Below are 22,237 nucleotides of genomic sequence, written 5' to 3' on the forward strand. Positions count from 1 at the left end.
AGTGTGTCCACATAGATAAAGTGTCCTTTTTTTTACAAGTAGATTGTGGAGGAGCAGATTTTATGCTCATGTAAATGCTGTAGCTATGCATGAGAAGATACTATTAAAGTGCCCTTGTCGCCACACACACACGCCACACACAAACAGACATAATTAAATGAACTCTCTTACTCTCACACACACACACATATTTGGGATTTTCCATGTCCGTCTGTCCATCTAGCTATTGGACTTTGGCAGTCCTGGAGCAGACTCTTGCCTAATATTGATTGGCTTGTCTGTATAGAGACAGATGAATGCATTAGTACCCAGCTCACCCTGCCACTGGAAATATATTAAGTTCATATTTTACTAGGCACCCTGTCTGGTTGCCATGGAGATGCACCAGGAGTGAGGGACCAGGGAGGAGTGGGGGGTGGGGGGAGGAAGAGGAGGATGGGAGACGAGTGGGGGATACAGGATGTGATGAGGCAGTCGATTTGATTTGTAGTCCCGCTCCCTCTTCCTCTTTCTCTGCCTCTGTCTGTCACTTGTGTCCTCTCTTACCTTTTTCACCTTCCTCTCTGTTCAACGTGATCTCACAGGATGGCATATTTGCAGCTACTTTTCACATTTTCCAAACTCTACCAGCAAGAACGTGCACTTTCTCTTTCTGGCCACTCACTATACTATTGATTTTGTTGTCCCTTTTGTTCCTCTTTTTCTGTTTGGCTCTCAATCTGCATCTTGCCATCTCCACACCACCAGTTAGACTTTTATTCTTCATATATTTCTTTAAATATTTCTATTGGGTTTTCTTGCCGTCATGCTCCTCACTTTATCCCTCTACTTACATAAGCATTTAACTCCCTCTTCATCTGCCCCTCTCCCCTCCTCCACCCCCCGCCGCTGCCGCCTCCCTCCTTGGCTCACTCCATCTCTGTGCTCTGCAGTAAAACTGGTGCATTGAGGCAGCAGGAAATGGGGGCTAGAGACAATAGAATAGAGGGAAGTATAGAGGGGAGTCTGTGATGCTCTCCCCTCAAACCCGAGCAAAACATGAGCAGGATACTTTCAAAATCTTCCGTTCAATCGCATGTGGGACATGCACATGAAATTCATTTTCAAGGCTTTTGTTTTTCAAGCTTCTCCTAGAATGTGAAATCTTGGAATTTCCACATTTGCAATCACTATGAGATCAACTTTTAAAAAAAAACTGTTTATATACAGAAACCTTTGTCTAGCTTGACGCTCATGCTGAAAAATGTGCACATCTGCTTTGTGGTTCGTGTGTCTTAGCTTGCTATTCAGCACCTCTCTGAGCTGCTATCAGTGCTTCGTTGATGTGCAAGACAGTCTTCGCCTGTGTTGGGGTCACATTTTGACTGAACACAATGTTAGAAATGTTGACGCCTGCTTCAGGAAGCTGGACCGTATATTCAACAACGATCAAAGAGTCATTCAAGCTGGCAGAGTGGGTATGGACAAATGATCTTTCAATATTTTTTACATAATGTTTTAGAATTTGTATTCAAAGCAAGCACGATACAATTAGAAAATCATCTGTAAGCAACCATTTGAAACCAATAAGTAAGAACATCTCACAGTAAGGGAGTTGGCTTGTGTGTAATATGTCCCTCTTTCAGGTAAAGGCTATGACAAACAGCTGAAGGAAATTCTGGATGCAGAGATCCTGCCCATGGCAGAGGAGTTCGACAAAAAGCTGAATAACGGTAGCTAAACACCTGCACTGATAGCCTCATTGCTGCTCAAGTAAATGACTCTTTAGAGCATCAGAATTGTTAAGTAAGATCAGAAATGGAGAGGAGTTAGAAATTACAAAATTTCAAAAATGATGCCCTAAAGCACACAATTTCAGCAGAATACATGGAGCCAAATATTTCTGTCCTCCTCCTCCTCCTCCTCCTCCTCCTTTTCATCCATCAGACACAGTGTATGAAGAAAGGTTACAGACAGCAGCAGACAATTTCATCGCAGCTGCCTCTAAACTGCCTAGAGGTGAGACATGGTCTCTTCCCCTTTCCTTCATCTTTTTATCTATAGTAAGGCCTATATTAGGTCATTACAGCTCCCTCTGATCTCTGTTCTCTCTCTGTAATAAGCTAGTTACAGTATGTTATTACAGCCTTTCAAATGCTGTGGAGAATAAAGGAAGCAGTCAGGTTGAACTGTCTTCTGGATGTTGGCACTAAACAAAGTCATCTGATTGAAATTAAATTGGGTAATCTAAGCTCACTATCTTTTGTTTATTTCACAGTCTCTGGATGTTTCCCTCCATGTGGTTAGTGCCTTTTCAATTCCTCAGTTTCATCATTTCTGTCTTTGCAGAATGCCTTTTTTTGGAAACTGAACAATGTTAGTTTCCACCAGGTTTTCAGAGTGCAGGTGCAGTATACAACTGTATTACCTGCCAGTATGACTCCTGCGAATTCCCTCTCGACTGTCCAGGTGAGTATTACTAATGTGTCCAACATATTGGATTACTGATACTGTTGCATCACAATTTTCAAATGGGAAAAAAGGTGTACTAATCCAAACTTGACACATTCTTACATAACTATATTTTCACCTTCATAAGCATTCACTTTTGATCCTTGAAATCCTCTGCTTTTGATCCCTGAAATGCTCTTAGCAGAAAGTCAGGATTTGAAAAAGAGACCGAGGCGATGTTTTATTTCCACACATTATATCTTTTGCACATAGCCCCCAAGGTACTCTTTAAGTCCTTGGCTTCTTTATGCAAGGTGACAGTTGACTCCCACACACTGTGGTGTGCATATCAACCCTGTACAGCACAGCCACTGTTTAGCATATCATCACTTTTACTCCACTCCTCAGAGACTGGGCTTAAGTATTATCATTAAGGAGGGCTCAGACTGCAAGAGCTGCCCCCCTGTGAATGTTATCTGTGTGTATGTATGTGTGCATGTTTCTGCCTGTGTGCATGTGGGTGGCTATATGTTATGTCAGTTAAAGAAATTAAAGTAACAGAGAACAGCAGGACCCGAATGAGGTGCGATGTGCCATTTCCCTTACCAAATGACATCGAGATGGTCTGGAGGTTTGCAGAAGAGGTAGGCTCAGTGTACGGTGGACATTTCAAGGTCACTGCAGTACCTTTAAAGGAACCATTGGACATTATGTGACATACGTACATTTATGCACTTTCTCGCGATTTAGATGAGAAGATCGATACCACTTTCATATCTGTCTGTCAAATACAAAGGTGGATCCAGGAGATGGTTAGCTTAGCTTAGCATAAACACTAAGCAGGAGGAAACTAATTGTGGCTCAATGAATTAAACAAACAAGATAGAATGTGTTAATTAGTGAGCTTTAAAGGTGCTGGGCAGATTATGTTTAGAGAGAGTCAGGCTCAGGGCTGGATTACCAATAGGGCAAAGCAAGGCCCCAAAAGCCCTGGGTTTACTCCATATTATTTGGGCCTAAATTTTTAGAAATTTGTGGCCCTGAAGCACAACAGATCCTCCATCCTCACTCTTGTGGCCCAGCAGGTCTTGAGGAGGGATTTTCTGTCAAAATCCAGTTTTAAGACCTGAATTGTTTTAGTTTATATTGTGTTAATTTGTTATAAAGTTTCATTTTATCAAATAGCACAGAGAAAACTGTCGGCAAGGTAGTATTAATCCATCAAATGAGTACTATAAGGCTGCAACCAACAAACATTTTCATTATTAATAGATCTAACAATTGTTTTCTTTAATAATTAATAAATAATTCATTCTATAGAGTGTTAGAAAAAAGTGAATGATGATGATTATTCCTTGAAGCCCAAGTTAACATATTCAGATGACTTGTTTTGTCTGACCAATAGTCAAAATCCCAAAGATTCTCAGAAAAGTTCTCAGAATTGTTATCAATCAACTTTCTGTTAATTGACTAATCAATTATCATTCCAGCTCTAGAGTACTATGTATAGTGGGGGTCAGTAGGGACCCAACTACAAACTTTTGCCCTGGGATCCCATTGAAGATTCATCTGGCCATGGCCAGGCTAGCTGTTTCCCCCTCCAGTCTGTATGCTAAGCTAAGCTAACCGTCTACTGACTGTAACTTACTATTTAACACACATCTAACAAGAAAGCAGATAAGCATGTTTTCCAAAATGTCACATTATTCCTTTAACACTGCATATTTTCTCATCATATTAAATATGTCTTTGCATCTGTGCAGAAATTATCCCTGTCTACAGTATATGTATTTATTCTTGGACAGGTGAAAACCCAGCAGGTGGATCAGTTTAAAGAAGTGACTGCGGGGGTGGACAGGCTCTATTCCATCCCATCTGCCAGCTTGCAGCATCAGGGCACCTACCAGTGTGAGATCTACTCAGGCCAACGATCTATTGTCAGACTGTACTACTATATCACAGGTAACAAGACACGTTGCTTTAAAGAATTGATAGTGATCAGTGCTCACACTTGGAAGATACAGATTCAGTATTTTGCTATCACCAAATAAATATACTAAATATAATTTATCTACATCATCTAAGTCAAAGAAGGCCAACTTCATTCATATAATTTTCTTTATGAAATGTTAAAATCATAATGTATTGGAGTTTAAAAAAAAGAATTACAATGGACATTTTAATGGGTCCAGATTTTACTTTATTCACCTGATTAGGTGTAAGATCATTTATAAAACAGATGAATATTTGCTTACAATATTGAGAATAACGTCTTTAAAAGAAAAAGACATTGGAAGCAAAAGGGAAGCCTAAGTATAGAGAAATTGAAAGAAAATGAAGCAAATTAAAAGAATATAAATTTACTCATAAAATCCAAGAGAATACTGACTGCTTTCAAACATGATGGGCTAAATGATGGCATGCATACATATATATTTACTGTCTTTTCTGACTAAGTATTAATGTAAAAGCTTACTGGCACATCATTTTCTCTCACTTTTCTTGTTCTGTTCTACTGCATATATGCTCTCTTCATGGTTACAGTTTATACTATTACACCTACAACTTCTAAAATATGATCAGTTGGGGTTTATGAACCCAGTAATGGCATAATTAAAATGTGGTAAATGGATGACAGTGAAGTATAAAAACATACACCACTTTCTCAAATATATCTGCGCTAAAATTTCATGAGAAGCTATTACTATATTATTATATTATTATTAAGTAATGAATTTTCTCCCTGGTAAAATAATTTTTGCACCTTCCTTATTCATTCACCTTCATCTTTTACTTTATGTCCTTAATAAGAGTTCAAATCCTCCTCCCTGCATATTTCTCGTCTCAATCTCCTTTTATCGAAGTGACCCCCCAGGTTGTTGCAGGCCACACAGAGCTGCAGGAGATATTCGACCTGTCTCTACTCCCAGGGGGGTGGTTACTCACTGCGCCTGGTGGTCCTCCTCCTCGCTCCCCTCTCCTCCTCCCACCATCACTGCTTCTCACCGTCTGTTTAACTGCTTTGCTGCTGCTACTGTTCCTCTCCTTGGGGTAAAACACAGCTATTATGTGCACAATACCAGACATAAACAGCAAAGAAACTTGTATATGCACACCCTTCCAATGAATTCAAGATGCCCCAGGCAATGACGTATATGTCAGTGTATTATCATATCTCCCACTTATTCTTTGGCTGTTGCAGGGCTCTGCATTGGTCATCAATACCAGAGAAAACAAGTCATGTTGAACAAGCAGCTGGAGATGAAGATTTACGATCCTGAAAGCTGGGAAGATACATGTAGTGCAATAAAGCCATTTCATCAAGCCCCTAGTCTTCCACAGAGTGTTACGTCATAGCTTACAGAAAACCTGTGTGTGTAAGACTCTTTTCACCACTAGAGGGCAGGATGCACAACTTTATCAGTGATGTCCACACACTGTGCTGTGTGTTCTACTGAGTTGAACATTTATTTTCATTTGTGTCAGACTGTGGTGGAAAGTAACTAAGCACATTTACTCAATTGCTGCACTTACAGTAATTTTGATGACTTGTACTTTATTTGAATATTTCAATTTTATTATTACTACTTTATACCTCTACTTAACTACATAATTATAATGGTGATTTATGGTCATTTGTGGAATTATTGTTATTTTAAATTTGTTTATTTTGTTTTATTACCACAACTAAGTTAAAAATCTGAATACCTTTTCCACTGTCAAAATTTTAAAAATAAAATATAAGTTTCAGTACAATGCAGTGTCTAGTTTTGTCATGATAAATTCAGGTTTTACTTAAGTTATAAATGTTTTGTCACTTGCATTTTTTCCATCAACCAAATTTTAAAAATAACCTCAAAACAAGCCTACTTTTAGTTACAGCAGCATACCACAGGTTGGCATGCCACACATTCCTATTTATTTTGTTTTTAACCACTGTTGTGAAATGTGTGGTCATTTTTGACAATTCCTGCCCTGGTAACTACTGGATTTTTACAGTAATATCAAGTGTTGCTCAAAAAGAGGGCTGTGTGTTCAGATTCATTGGCTGCTCTGTTAGACCTGATCTGGTTCAGCAATAATATTGTGATTGGTGTTATTACATCAGATGGGAGGACAAGGATGCTGCACAGTTCTTGTGAGGATAAAGGGTAATATGGAGAGGACAGCCAAGTCTGCAGACAGGGTGGAAGCTTATGTACATTTTTGGCAGGAGGGAGTGAGGAAGAAACGTCATGGAAGGTCTCCATGACAAGTAGTAGAGGGAGTGAACGGGACTCAGCTTTGAAAGATTTAGCCTTCAGATAGGAAGCATGACGACATGAAATCGACTATATTGAATATGCGTAAGCATGTTTTCCCGCCGGGAATGACTGTTGTGTCTTATGGCTGGGAAAAACCTGAATCAAGAGTGCTGGACGATGGAGTCAGTGAGTCATGTGATGTTGGAAGAAAGATGTAAAGAGTTGATATGATAAGGTTGTAAAGGTTAAATCTTGGTAAAGCTTTTGGGGAAAATATCATTAACTTTTTCTGTTCCACTGGTCTTTCTGGAAGGATACAAAGCAGGCTCACCCTAATGCGGACTGAAATTGGATGATTGACTGTTTGATATGTTTTTCTTTTCTTTTTCTTTTTCTTTTTTTTTTTTTTAAACATATATGTACTCAGGACACCCTGGAAAGCAGTATTGATAGTGAGTGGATTATCCTGGTAAAAAAAAGTAACTTAACCAAACCCTGTTGATCCCTTAGTTGGCCAGAGGGAGGCAGCAAAATGCAGACTACACCTCATGTGTCAGAAAGCACACACAAGAGGTCATCATAAACACATCAGAATATATTTAGCTTAAATTTGAAATTGAACTTTGTTTTTACATTTATATTGTGTCACATCAGGGAGGTTGTCTGGAGAGTATTTGGTTGCTATAACGAAACACAGTATCCTCCAAAACAAATCTGAATCATATCTAAGGATGGGGAAGTACTTCGATTGCAAAACCAATTCTTCTAAACATGTGACATACTTTGCCAACATATCCATTGCTAAAGTGAACCCTCAAAGCTGAATGCCTTTCCCAAAACCCTCTGATGTCAGTCTGCCTTTGTGGTCCAGGTCAAGAGTGAATGGCAGAAGTCATTAAGTATTATGTAACAGATTCTATCTATCCTCTTGTACTCTGGTCAGTATGACCTGAAAAAACCTCTCAAGGTGGAAAAATAGCAGGAATCACCTGTGTATACCTTGGACGTTTGATGATTTTTTTTCCAAAGCGAAAGTGTTTGTATACTTTGCCTCTCCTTAAAAAAAAGGAGAGGCAGGCTACACCTGGTTGCTTCAGGTCAATGTGACACACACAAACACAAAAGTACACATGATCACATGTATTCACACTGGCATATGCACATGAAATCCTCTCTCTCATGCTTTACCTCGTGATAAATGTCACTGAAAGGTCAACTGGTAAGTCAAAAAAAGTAGAAGTGATCACATAAATATGTGATTACATAAATATAAACATGTATACCCTTTTCCTTTCAGAATTGAAAAAATATTAATGATGACTTTTTTTTTTTAGAAAAATATATTTCAAAACATTTTCAAAAAGTAAAAGCTGTCTTTATCAACCTCAGTCTGACTTAGAGTGACAGTCAGAGGTCGGTGGACGACAATTGTGACTAGAAATATGAAAAACATCTGTATACTGTATGTGGCTCAACACTGGGTCGTTCCCCTTTTCAGATCTAGTCTGAGGATAGTATTCAGCCACTAAATATCAATGATATTATGGAAGGCCAAAGAGGTCTGACATTTGTCTGCCCTTCATTTTTAAGCAACGTGGACTCATAGTAACACGATAAATATAAATAAAAGGTAACTGTATTTTAAATATATTTTATCAACAGTTTACAGTTTAATGGGGAAAATGCATATGAAGTGCAAATATAAAGGGGCACTCCACTAACTTCACACATGAAGATTACAGTTATTTTTTACCTGAACATCTCGGTTACTTTTTTAGGGTGAGCAACTTGAAAAATGTGGGCATTTACCAGGCGTGGAAGATCTAATGAAGAGGCACCTTAAAGTTGCATTATGGAAAATGTAGGATACAGTGTTTTTGGAGCATGACCCATGCCAGCAGCTAGAAGTCAGAATATCTCGGTCTCAGCTGCATTGCTTTTTTTTATCTGTGTATGTAAGTGCAATACTAAACCACTGAGTGCCTCAATAACTCAATGTGATATTTATTTATGTTTTCGTTTACAGCTTTTACTCATTGCTGCATTAGTGGTATTTTTCATTTCTGTGGTTTAATGTAAAAAATTCCACAAGGATTTCTTGATTGTATACAAAGAAAGTAAATGTGCTAGTGTGCAAAATTCAACCAAACAGTCAGGGTTTAATGTGGTTAATGTGGAGGGCTGTTGTATAGGATTTTTCTGATCACTTTGAGTACTGCCGTATGTTTTAGAGTAAACACTGTGCACTTTTTATGGCTGAAAGCAAAGCTATTGTAAAATATCGTCGGAAACTAATCTACTCAAACGGCGCATCATATGTAGTGACCGTGCTTTGTGTTCACTCATAGTTACAGCCTCAGATGGATAAAACTAAATTATACAAATCTACTTAGACTGTCACTAGGTCAAATTAATTAAATAGTTTGGTTTAGATTCATGCTGTGTGTAGATTTTATCCTACTGTATCAAATTAATCTAGAGATGACCAATATTGCTCAACCCGTTTATATGTCATTGGCACCTTGAAATTGCATGGAAATATATTTGACCTACGATGCCAAATGTATTTGCTGGCTGTCATCTCCTATCCAAGCAGTATCATCTTCACTGTTGCTCAATGACATCTTATCTTAGGAGCTGCAGGGGAAAATTTAGTAACACTTGGCTGTAAGAATGAGATTACATGGACAACAGTAAGTGAGTCCCCAGAGAGGAAACAGAACAGCATGTTTTAAAGCTTGTACACTTTAATGGCCAGCTAATTAGACAAACTGTAGCAAGCAGTCATGTTATTGACAAGTGCTCCGCCACACAGTATTTCACTTTCATTCTTAGTAGTTACATAGTTACCAAGAACCTTCTGTTTTGTTCTGATATTTGCGGGGCAACAGATTGTGGTTGGTGGTTCCAGGTACAAGAAGGAGATATTGAACAACACAGCACAGTCTGCTCTCTTGGGACTCATTCCACACCAGTACCTTTTACTGGAAATCACAACACCCATTTGAAGTGAGAATGGGACTTATATCTTATAGAGAAATTATATACCATCAGAGATTTCCACAGAGACTTTGAGATGAAAAATGAAAAATAAAAAAAGCAAGTCCAAGTCCCCTGAAAGAACTACCCTCTCACCCTCATCCAAGAAAGAAAAAGAAAAGAATAAGGTCATTATAATGTTTTCATATTGTATTTATTCCTTCAGCAACTAATGTTCTGTGCATTTTATTCCCCAACATAACAAACTAATTGATTTTTTAAATTCAGGAATAAATCAGGTTGCACCGTTCAAACTTAAAAAATGTCTAAACTAGTAATGTGTAAATTGGTTGCTAGGAAACATCTGTTGCACTGTGTAAACAGGAAGACGCTGTAGCATCGCATGCTCTAACTTCCAAACATAACTTCAGTTTTAGGGTGGGAAATATCAGATTATGCTAACCTAACTCACATTGTGGCCATTTAGTGTAACATTATTGGCATCACATTTTATAATTCAAGGTATATCGTGTTATCTTGTCAAATGCAATTTAGAATCTCTCCATCATTATTAATTTTTCAAGTCTGTTTTAAAATAACAGGCAGGTGTCCAAATGAACACTGAAACAGGTTTTTCTTGCCATAATCATTCCTCCTGTTCATACTGGCCATTAGAAGATCCCTTCATAATGCACACAAAGAGGGAATTTGATGCTAAAAAGACTGTAAATGTGGCAGATATCCACTTGATATGACTAAGTCAGACTGCTGAAGTCTCATATAAGCTTCAGAACAACTTTTAAATGCATTTTTGAATAAAATGACTGTGTGGACACGCTGTGGATTTTGGCCACTATCACTTACATTAAAAGCACATTTGAAGAACATCTTTTAATAGCCAGTATGAACAGGAGGAATTATTACAGTGAGGAAAACCTCTTTCAGTGTTTACATGGGTACCTGACTGTTGTTTTAAGACAGACTTTGACAGACTTTCACAAAATTGCGAACTTATCCTTTAAACAGCATTTCAATCAAGTGTCAGGTTAGATGTGTCAACCATATTACCTCTGTAGCTCCTCAGGGTCAAATATTAACAAGCTAACATGACTTTAACCAGTTAGCTACACAACAGTCAACATGTCAGTTACTATTTAATAACAACTAATCTATATGTAAGAACTAGTTTATGTGGTGCAAGCTGTTTTAATTTAGTGATGTTTAAATCTCCACTTCTTTGGCTAAATTTGAATTTACAAACATCTAGTTTTATCCATATATAAAGAATGACAATAACAACTTCATAATATATAGTATAAAAACAATATATTTTAACCAGTTTCCAGTCCATCTACAGTAACTAATAATGACATTTCACTTCTCAGTTCCTTTTGTTATAACCTTCAAATTATTACCTTGACTTATGTCTGATTCCCAAGCTAATGTAGGCTGAAGCTGAAATGCACAAATTTGTGAACTTTCTGCAGCTGTGACAGGTCACAGAAATGATGTTGATGCTGTACTTTGTTGTCATGGTTAGATGTCTATTCATTTCATTTTCATGTTGTGGTTTATTATTAGTATCAAATAGTTGATTAATATTTCATTTTTAAATGTTTTTTTTTTTTTTCAGCTACGATCATGCGCCAATTAGTTTTCTTTCTTTCCTTTTGAATTTGGTGTTACTGTCTGATCTCTCATTTCCATAAAAAAATATGTCAAAAACAAGAAAGCTGAAGTGTAAAACTGATGTGTAATTATCCTCTAAAGATTCTAGTTAAAGAACTGATAGCAAAACATTTTACAAATTATTTAAATCTCATAATATGAAGGTTTTTTTCAAGAGTATTCTGTCACACTATGTTGAAATGCAAGCTAGATGATGAGTATGGCATTTTAACCCTATAAGAATCTGTTTATCCATTAAGTTGATTAAATTCCTAACTGTTCCTCTGACTGTTTCAGAAACCTGTGCTAATTCTCCTTCAATGAATGATGTCCTGTTGGTGGAGGAAACACAATGTGAGGACCGAGTGGGATGTCCAAGCCTTATAAAGGATTTGTCGAGTATCTAAATATAGTCAGAGATGACTCAACCCTCAACTTGTCATTTAATGGGCAGATTGCTTGTATTTTTTCCACTGGGTTGCTCTGTTGCCCAGGCAACCAATGATGCACTGTGACAAGACTTACAGCAGGACACGTAAACTTATATTAGCCCATTAGGTCCTATACTGTGTCTTTTACACATTTTATTTTGTTTGGACCTCAACTCACTCTCCCTATCTAAATAGGTAACAGGCAACAGAGAGGAGTGCCTGTGAGGTTAAAAGTATCATTAAGGTTATATGTCAAAAAAGCTCTTTCAGTAGATGTCACTGCTGACAGTTAGTCATAAAACTGTCTTTTATTTCAGAATTTGTCTGTGGATAAAAGGTGTAATACCTCTGGTTAACCTGTAACTTTGAACTGTTTGAGGCTTTTATTCATGTGTGTAATACTATACATCAGTCACAATGCTAGGAAACTATTGTGGACTACTTACTTGCTTTGTTTTGTTGCAATTTGTCATCATTTCCAAACACTTTCCAACACTGTAAATAAGCAATTATCATGTAGAAAATACTGTTATGATGTGAAATGACTTCATTATCACCTTATTTTAAATAGAGCTGACCTTTGGCAAACATGCATGACAGCTTAATTGTTGCCCTGTTGTGTTTTTCCCTGCCTCAGGTGTATTTGTCGTACACAGTATCTCAAGCAGAAATCATCTGATTTTGATAAAACCACAGGGAAATATAGTAACTGCTCCATTCTGGCATTTTCAAAATTACACTGACTAGTCTACAACATTTCTTTACTTGTTAGACTAGGTTCTGATAGACATTGGGGTAATAATATATTTTGAAAATGATACATTCGCCAGAAAGAGGCAAACCTCATCATTTGTTCCCTCATCTATATTTCATATAATAAATGATGCACATTGTCATGACATTCTGGCTTTTAAATTAACACTGACAAGCCCAAGCTGAAAACAAGTGACATTTTTCATCACTGATTGCTCCAGACAGTAACTTCAAAAAGTTTGGGAAAAGCTGTGGCCTCTGATTGGTGCCTGCTGGTATGCAATTTAAACCTTTGTGTTTTTGTACAATTTCCAGTAAATGATCACAGTTCCACCAGTATGAGTGTGCATGTTGGAGCTGACCCTGAGGTAGTCAGATGAAAGGCCGTCTCTGCAGACTGTGGGAACACCCTCGACTTAATTTGTCCAAAGACTGTGTGCCAAAAAATAACTAAATGATTTAACTGAGTTCACTAATCTTGTACTGTGCATTTGTTCATTTGCCATTCTCTTCCCCGTTTAGATTTTTTTTCCAGTACAGGAAGGAGTAAAAGGAAAAAAATAAAATATTGACCATAAATCTAGAGTGGAAAATACTGGAGAGGTAATGGCAACCACAAGCCACAGCAGCAAAAAAAAGTATAAAAAAAAAAAACTTGTAGGATGCTGATTCATTGTGCTGTTGTGCTGTACAAAAAAACCCCATGAAACTATTTATAAATTTTAAGCATCATAACAACCCCTATTATACTGATTCCTCGTTAGAATTTTTCGAGTGTTTTATCCCATCATCTTATCTATCACAGTGTGTTACTTCCCTGCATTTCATCTTGTATTAATTATGATGTCAGCGCAGCAGCCATGATGAAAGACATTGTAATTGTGACCACAGCAATGTTTTTTTTTTTATGCATTCTGAAGAAGCTACTGCAGAATGGTGGGAAAGTTCATATCCCATCCTCTGTGAATTACAGCTTTTTCAAAGACAAAGTGAGCAGCTAAGATGAAATGAATCTGAGACAAAAAGGTTGGTGCTGAAGGTGACACACCACTTTGAGGCCCATACTTCTGTTTCCTATTTGTAACAGATGAAACGTGTGTCCCAACATGTGTGCCAGCTGAAGCTGTTCCTCCTTCCTGATGTCAGGAAGGGAGGCCCAGACAGGGTGGGGGAGGACAAGCTAATTGAAAACAGGCATGAGGGGAAGTGATGTTGGGCTTCGTCAGACTATTGGTTTGGTCCTAAAAAAAAATTCCCCTCTTTCTCTATGGATAATTATCATGTGAAATCTTTCCCCTTGACTCATTAAGGCACTCTAACTGTACAGAAATTGATTCTTTCTAGTAAAGCTCTGAGATCTACCTTGGCTGACTTACAGTCTGCACAGAACATGCATGGCAGATGTTGAAGTCATTGCTGTTACAGACCAAACACAGAGTACTACTGTGAATTGTGATGATTAATGTTTAAGCTACTCTTGAGGAAATTCAGACACTTTTACTCATGTGAGAAACTGTTCTTGCCTGCCAAACCACAGTTGTTTAACCTCTATCAGAGGTTTTGACTCACTGACTATCTGGCAGATAGTCAAGCAGATAGCGTCTGTTGCGTAGAATTAGAAGTGTTCCCGATGATGATGATGCTAGTGGTCTTGTGGTCTAGTCAACGTCTGCTCTTGCCAAATGTTTATGCACAACAGCTTCTGAGTGACAGTGGAGATGACAGATTCTCATTTCCTCAACTGACATCTCAATGAATGGTTATGCGGGGGAATGCTCAGTTTTGGGACTGCTGAATCTCAGTGCAGCTTTTGACACTGCGGACCAACATATCCTAACTGAGAGACTTTAGCCCTTCATGAATTCATTCATTTGAAAGGGAACGCACAACAGCGCCATCCAGAAAGATGCTGCGGTGACCAATCAAATATATGCAAGCCCACATTCCTTTACATTCACAAAATGATTGCCTCCATGATGACTTTCAAGAGTGCAAAATCCCTCCTTGTAATATTATGACCCACTGTGCAATGTTTTGGCATCTAATAAGCCTTCAGACTCATGGATGTAATACTCTAGTCATCTAGTTGTATTTCATTGTCTCACCAGTACCTGAAACAAAACACCCCCTGCATTTATTTATTTTTTTTACACAGGGCTGTTTTTGGTTGGGGTTTTCTTGCCCACGTAGGCAGTAAGTGAATATCAGCTCTTGACTGGTTCTCCTCTTACTTCTCTTAGATGGGTTTTTAATTTTCTGTCAGTAACTGTCCTGTGTCCTGTTCTGTTTGCCTTGTATATGCTTCCCCATGGGCAGATAATAAGTATTTTTCTCCTATCACTGCTATGTAGATGATACGTAATACATCTTGTTTGAATTGTCTCTCCATTTTTTTACTTAAGATAGACACTTTGGACACATTTAAAAAGCAGCTCAAGACCCACCTGTTTAGATGTGCCTTTGTGTAGCCTACTTCATATGCATTTCTATTTATGTTGTTCTGTCTCTTGGTCTGTATTTTATGTCTGTTGCTATATTTTTTAGATAAAGTAAAGCACTTTATGACATCTGCTTTTCAAATGTACTATATAAACTCACTTACTCACTAGGACAATCACATGGGTCCCAGACTGATTGAATAAAACACAGCATCTTGTATTTAATGACAATGCCAATAAAATAGTGAAGAACAGAAGTTAAATGCCCATGTGCGTGTGGATATCACTAATATATGAGGACAAAAGGTGAATTTACATGGATTTATGGATTCACTGCTGCATAAAGCGAGAGATCATATTCAAGCATATTTCCTCTTGCTGTATATCTAAACTATTATTTTGAATTGCAATCCCATAGAGTTGTAATTATTAACATAAAATTTCCAGTGAGAATCCTCCCCATCCACACCTAACATCAGAATGTATAAATCCATCATCCTTAGTCCTGAAACATAAAGATGACTGACAAATCTGCGCTTGACTTTTGAAAAAGGGTCTTTAGGTGGTGATCTGCATGGTCAAGAGCCACTTTGATGTTGCAACCGGGAACACCTTATTTATGACGATGTTTCTGTGCTGAACATAAAGATTTTCCTGTTTGTTTAGTCCAGCAAACCCACTATTGATTGTCAGTGGGATTGTGGCAGCCGTGCTGCTCCTCTAGTAACTAAATAACAGCTCCACAATTGTTTGTTTATATTACAAAGTCATTCCCCCTGCACTTTTACTGCTCTTTAAAATGCTATAAACAAGAGCTCCACACTACATGTTATGTAAAAAATATTTTAGATATCGTCACAGTTCCACACAATGTCAAATCATTCACTTGAAGATGATTAAAAACCTGCCGTCCCACCCAGCTCATATAATTGTGAAGTTGGCTTTCATACAGTAGATGTTCATAGATGCTCCTTATACAAAGTCCTGCCCTGAGCATAATACAGATACTGAGCCTGTCAAAATAAATGTACATATTATTTTGCTGTCCTCAAATCATAAGGCACTAAATATGTCTCCGCATGGAATATTTTCTAAAAATAAATTTTATTGTAACATGCAACCATATATAAAATTTACTTTGAAATCTTTTTATTGAACTTTATCAATATGTGAATTAACACACATGTGACACAAATCACAACACCATAACTTCCACAGACTACAGCAAATACACAAATTATCAAGCAAAAATATCACGATAAAAGAACAAAAAGGGGAAAAAAGCTGCCAGATAAAATGAGGGTAGTGGATAAGAAAGGGTGTTAGGGTAATCTATGCTTCATCTTAATTATTTTAAATAATGTTTGTGGTGAATACAGTATATGAGTAAGATTAATACGTTATTCATAGTTGTGATTTTTTCAAGCTAAAGGTTTTACAAATCACAACTAAGACAAATTTTATTGCAAACCCAAAAAGTGTTTGACAAGTGAATTTTGACTCGCTAGTTTGACAAACTGAACAATTCATTAGCACAAACAAAGCGGTTTCATTTATAAACAACCTGAGATATTCTGTGTTAATAGTAAAGTTCATATTCAGTGACAGTAAACCAATGTGTACATAAATAAAACAAATTTTCTACATGGCTGTATCCAAACAGCAAACCCAGTTGCTCCATTGGAAAAACTCTGCAATTTGGCAAAAAAAAACGTTGTGAACTGTCCACAGTCACCTCCGTAACCTGGTACACACACCTCTAACAACCCAGAGAGAGCCTTACACTCACTATCTCAGTAACACACCCTTCTATAATTTCACTTTTACTATTTAGCCCTCTGTGTTTGTGTTTACATGGATACTCCCGTTGCCAATTGAATTTCCATTTCAGGGATGGTAATAGTGGTTATCTTGGAGTGGCAGACAGAACCCTGTTAATCTGTGGAAACATAGATATAAGCTATCTAGTGTACATGGAAACTTTTTTTTTCTTGCAATTTATCAGCCTTGATGTACGCTGTTTAACACCCAAATCTATAAATTTATACTGTTTTGGGAGATCCTTGTCACTTAGCCTGATGCCCATCTTAGGACATTTTCACATTTCTCTTATCAGCACAGTCTTGTCAAGATTGTGACTTTGATACACTGTGGACATTCACTGTCTCACTGTGTCCCACTGATGTTAGCAACTATGCTAATGCTAACAAAGAAGAAGAATTCTTTAAAGATCCCCTCCAGACATGTTTTAAGACATATAAAAATACTCAGTAATAATCATTTGGGTCCAATATGTTTTTTCCCACAAAAAAGTTTAGTTACTTTGTTAAAATCCTTAAAATGTCATCTCTCTCCCTCATTAAAAATCTATGAATATGCAAATAATTTTCAATTCAAAAGTTTAACTGATGGACACAAGATGCCTCCTAATTCACTTTAAAGTCAATTTTCAGTGCAGTGTGCAATTTGCACTGGAGGTTTCAAATTTTACCCATCACACTTGTGTAAGTTGAATATTGGACCACAATTGGCTCCAAAGTAGATGCAATGTCACGTATCATGGTCGTAGGTATACGCCTTAGTATACTCCGATTTTTGGTCATCACAAAGAAATGTCTGTGAAGATAGTTTTTCAAAGAGGGTTAAATCGAGGGCAGCTGGACTTGGTTGCAGACACTTGTAGACGTTTCACCTCTCATCCAAGAGGTTTCTTCAATTCTAACTGACTGGTGTGGAGTCCCAGGTATTTAACCTCTGTGTGGTCGTTATCAAGGTCATTGATATGACTTGGTTTGTTAGTGCTCCTGGCTATTGTAACGATAGTTGTTAGAATTCTTGGAGTCACCTGAGGCCAAATGTAAACAACATTTGTTGGAGTGATCACATGAGGCCAAATGTGAACAACTCAATATACAGTTTCTCGTTTTAGTGTAAGGCCCCCCTCCCGATGAGCCCACTCTGTTATGATTGGCCAGCTTTAAGTATCAGAGTACTTTACCATCAATGCAAACCAAACATTTCCTGCTTTACTGCTTCAAATTAAAAGCTTTTAGATTACTAACTTATGGGAGACTTTTATTGTGAAGAATTTACAGGAAGTGAGAACGTGTTCCTTACGGAATTAGCAGAGCTTCATTAGCAGCACTAAAAAACAGTCAAAACAACAACATATTGAGCTATTTCGAGCTATTTGTTCAGCGGATCAGTTACAAATAATGCAGGGAGGAATAGCACAAGCAGAAACAGCCACAGTGAGATGTTTTATGAAGAGCTGCAGACAACTAGCACACCTCCAACAGGTTAACTACTTATTTTACTTTGCTGTGCTTTGTAATAGAGTCATGGCTTACTACTTCCGGAGCAGAGTAGTGAACTTGCGTGCTGTGCACATAGCAGATGTCCATATAAAGAAATCTGTCACAAACTGATGTCAGCTCGGACTGAAAGTAGAAAAAAATGTTGGAAACTTAGCGTTCAGAACAGTCTGAAGCTGGCGCTTTTTGCTCACAGGGATTACTGCTACATACGTTTACCTCATTATTTGACACGTCAGCCACTTTTAACATGAACATCCAACATTGTGACATAAATATGTCTGAAAATGAGGAAAAGCATAATACGTCCCCTTTAACAACTTGCAGTGTTGGTGCTCTTCCAGGATCTTGTGGCTGTTTTCACAAAGGCCCAGTCAGGGTATCCACAAGTTTTAAGTGGATCCTCCAGGTGTTTGTGCTTCTTCTCTTGGGCTTGGGCACTTGTTGATACATTATCACCTTGGTGGTGCAGGGTTCTGATAACTCCTAGCTTGTACTCCAGTGGGTGGTGAGAGCCAAAGAGTAAGTATTGGTCTGTGTGTGTGGGTTTCCTGTATACTCCAGTTTGGAAGCCTCTGTTGTCTTTAATGTGCACAGCACAGTCCAAAAAGTTCAAGCTGTTGTTCCTGATGTCCTCTGGTGTGAACGTGAAGTTACTTATTTACAATGAACTGAATGGTTTTAAAATGTGTTTTTACAGTGTTTTCGATCTATTAGCCTAAATGTGATTAACATTTGAAAATCAGTTAAATTTATTGTTTAATTGTAAATCCTAAAATTGACTTATTTACCATCCCTAGAACATTAGTATTGAATTATTTTCTTTCAGTCAGTTGGTGTCCAGAAATCTTTATAAGAATGTCTGCACTTACAACCAGCTGGCTGGACCAGAAATTTTGGCCAATCTCAAATGCCAACAGCACACCACAGGATAGAGATACAGACAAAATGACAACACATATTGAAAGATTAAGTATTTGAGAATTTTTTCCACTATAGTTTTGATTTTGTTTGTAAATAGTTGTTTGGCTACATTCCAAAGAAGACATGTTGTAAGTTTAGCTTTTTCTGCATTGACAACATAGCAAAATGGCTGGTCACACCCATTTCAACATTTACAGGCCATAGGAATGAAATGGAGACAAAATGAAAATAGCCATTGAGAGCTAAGAGATTACAGATTTGAATAGAACAAGTTTGTATTCTTAAGATTTTTTAATATATATATTTATTTATCGACAAATCATGAAGTGGGCTTATTTGAAACACCCCATGCCAGACTTTTGACAAATTTTGACAAATTAAACAATAAAAACATTAGAAATTGGTATAAATGAATTATTGACACTTCAAATGAGAGATTAGGCTTTCATTTTAACAAAAATGTTCTCACTTAAATTGGGGCATTATATATGAGAAATGTCTGAAAAGCGAATTTGGTGGGCTTAATAGGGACGTTTACCCTAACCGAAACAGAGGCAGAACATCTCAGGCTGAAGGTATCGACAGACCTTTCCAACGCAAAGGCAATCCCTTCCAACATCACCATTCAGGAGAGGAAGGCTGTGACGTAACTGAGCAAGGACAAAAACATCACCATCCTACCGGCTAATAAAGGAAGATGCATGGTGGTCCCAAACACAGTGGACCACAGTGCCAGGGTCACCACACTACTGACTCACACTAATACATATGAAACACTGTGGTGAGATCCCACCAGTGGATACAAGAAAAAAGGCCATAGAACGTTTACTACACCTACAGAAGAAGAAAACCACCAATTATGAACAATATTATCACTTGTATCCTGGAGAAGCCATCCCATGCACGTATGGGCTCCCCATGATTCACAAAGAAGGAGCCTACCTCAAGCTCATTATCAGCAACATCAACTCAGTTGCTTACAACATTGCTAAACATATATCTACCATCTTAGCCCCTTTGGTTGGTAACACTCCTCATCATATTCAAAACTCCATGAACTTTGTGAACAAGGTTTGAGGATTGAGACTGAACCCAGATGAAACCATGGTGTCCTATGATGTGATCTCATTGTTTACATGCATCCCAACTATGGAGGTGGTGGAAACCACAAGGAAATGACTGCTACATGACAACACCCTTAACAATATTCAAAGCGTCAATGGTGAAATTGTCCTGTCTCACTCTCTCATTCAATATCTGGTTCTGCACCTTCTCTAGAATCCCTTAACAACAGAACCAACCTCAGCTAAGACCACTCTCTAGAATCCCTTAACAACAGAACCAACCTCAGCTCAGACCATTAGCGAGCTGCTGGACCTCTGTCTGAACACCACCCATTTCCAGTACAACAGGGGGTTTTACAGACAAAAGCATGGCTGTGCCATGAGCTCACCAGTACATCCCATTGTGGCCAACCTCTACATGGAAGAAGTAGAAAACAGAGCCCTGAACTCCTTCAGAGGAACAGCACCAAGCCACTGCCAAAATTAAAACCCAGGAAGCGCAAGCCTTCACATAAAACATTAACTCAGTGGACATGAGGTTCACAAGAGAGGATGTCAGGAACAACAGCTTGGCCTTTTTAGACTATGCTGTACACACTGAAGAGGACAGGAGCCTCCACATTGGAGTATACAAGAAACCCACACACACAGACCAATACTTACTCTTTGACTCCCACAAACACCAGAGGGAGCACAAACACCTGAAGGATCCACTTAAAACTTGTGGATACCCTAACTTGACCTTTGTGAAAGCAGCCAAAAGATCCAGGAAGAACACCAACACTGCGGTGGTGAAGAAAAAAGGAGAATAAATGTAACAACATCACCATTTTATATGTGTCTGGAGTATCTGAAAAACTCAGGAGAATTTTCAAAAAACACCATATCCCTGTGTTTTTTGACAGAAGACAGACACTAAGACAGAAACTGGTCTAATTGAAAGACCACACACCCAAACACAGGAAAAGCAATCTAGTGTATGCAGTCCAGTGCAGTGAGGAATGCACAGACTTGTATATTGGGGAAAGTAAACAACCATTAAACAAACGCATGGCTAAACACAGGAGGGCCAACTCCTCAGGTCAAGACTCAGCAGTTTACCTACACCTGAAAGGTAAGGGACATTCTTTCAAGGACAACAATGTACATATTTTGGATAGAGAGGACAGGTGGTTTGAAAGAGGAATGTAGCTGGCTATCTACATCAAAGTAGAGAAACCATCCCTCAAAAGAGTAGGAGGTCTACAACACCACTCATCCCCAACCTACAACGCTGTCCTTTCATCCCTTCCCAGGAGATTTAACACCTACTCGCATTTGGCCTTGTGACAACTCCAATGGCTGTCGTTTACACTTGGCCTCAAGTGAGTCCAACAACTCTAATAACTGTTGTAACAACAGCCAGGAGCACTAACGAACCAAATGGTATCAATGACCTTGATAACAAGCCCACAGAGGTTAAATACCTGGGACTCCCTGCCAGTCAATTAGAATTGAAGAAACTTCTTGATTGAGAGGTGAAACGTCTTCAAGTATATTCAACCAAGTCCAGTTGCTGCCGATTCAACCCTCCTCGAACACAGAGAAACTTTCCCCCTTCAGCAGATGAATATGAAAACAGCTTTCTAGTGTCAAACTCTGCACATACATCATTCTGCAAAATGAAGCTCAAACATCCAATTAAAGGAACAAGAGGGAAAACACATTTTTGAATGGATGGGGACTTTAAGTTTCATTGTTTACTTGAAATGGATTTCTGTTCAGTACACTGGCGTGTAACGTTAAGCCTAATTTGAGGTCACGTTACATTTTGCTTTGCAACCAGTGTGTCAGCTGTATTCTGTACTGTGTATATCTCCCTTTGTGATAGCACTGACTGGGTAAGTCAAATATTTGTTGTTCTCTGTTAATAATGTGATTTTGATCCAAAGACATCAAAACTGTACACGTTAAAAATATATTTTATTTTTTCATTTCTACAAGTTCCCAAAA

The 22,237-nt window shown here is 38.1% G+C and overlaps 1 protein-coding gene across 3 annotated transcripts; it reads left to right on the top strand.

Moving 5' to 3' along the window:
• Positions 1–1,212: 1,212 nt before the first annotated feature.
• On the top strand, positions 1,213–6,036 carry spaca6 (sperm acrosome associated 6). Of its 3 annotated transcripts, none has more exons than XM_067601933.1 (9): positions 1,213–1,457; positions 1,626–1,712; positions 1,927–1,998; positions 2,258–2,281; positions 2,371–2,448; positions 2,971–3,074; positions 4,236–4,392; positions 5,295–5,481; positions 5,633–5,757. In XM_067601933.1, the coding sequence occupies exons 1-9, from the start codon at positions 1,244–1,246 to the stop codon at positions 5,709–5,711; spliced, it is 1,002 nt and encodes a 333-aa protein (XP_067458034.1). In that variant the 5' UTR covers positions 1,213–1,243; the 3' UTR covers positions 5,712–5,757. The 3 variants fall into 3 exon arrangements, with proteins under 3 accessions (XP_067458034.1, XP_067458035.1, XP_067458036.1); XM_067601934.1 differs by having other exon boundaries at positions 5,306–5,481; XM_067601935.1 differs by lacking the exon at positions 5,295–5,481 and having other exon boundaries at positions 5,633–6,036.
• Positions 6,037–22,237: the final 16,201 nt, after the last annotated feature.

This window comes from Thunnus thynnus, chromosome 10 (genome assembly GCF_963924715.1).
Source record: "Thunnus thynnus chromosome 10, fThuThy2.1, whole genome shotgun sequence".
Lineage (NCBI taxonomy): Eukaryota > Metazoa > Chordata > Actinopteri > Scombriformes > Scombridae > Thunnus > Thunnus thynnus.

Coding starts and splice junctions, on each gene's coding strand:
- spaca6 (XM_067601933.1), top strand. CDS start 1,244: ATGTGCACATCTGCTTTGTGGTTCGTGTGTCTTAGCTTGCTATTCAGC. Junction 4,393..5,294: donor ACTGTACTACTATATCACAG/GTAACAAGACAC, acceptor CTTTTATCGAAG/TGACCCCCCAGGTTGTTGCA. Junction 5,482..5,632: donor CTACTGTTCCTCTCCTTGGG/GTAAAACACAGC, acceptor TGGCTGTTGCAG/GGCTCTGCATTGGTCATCAA.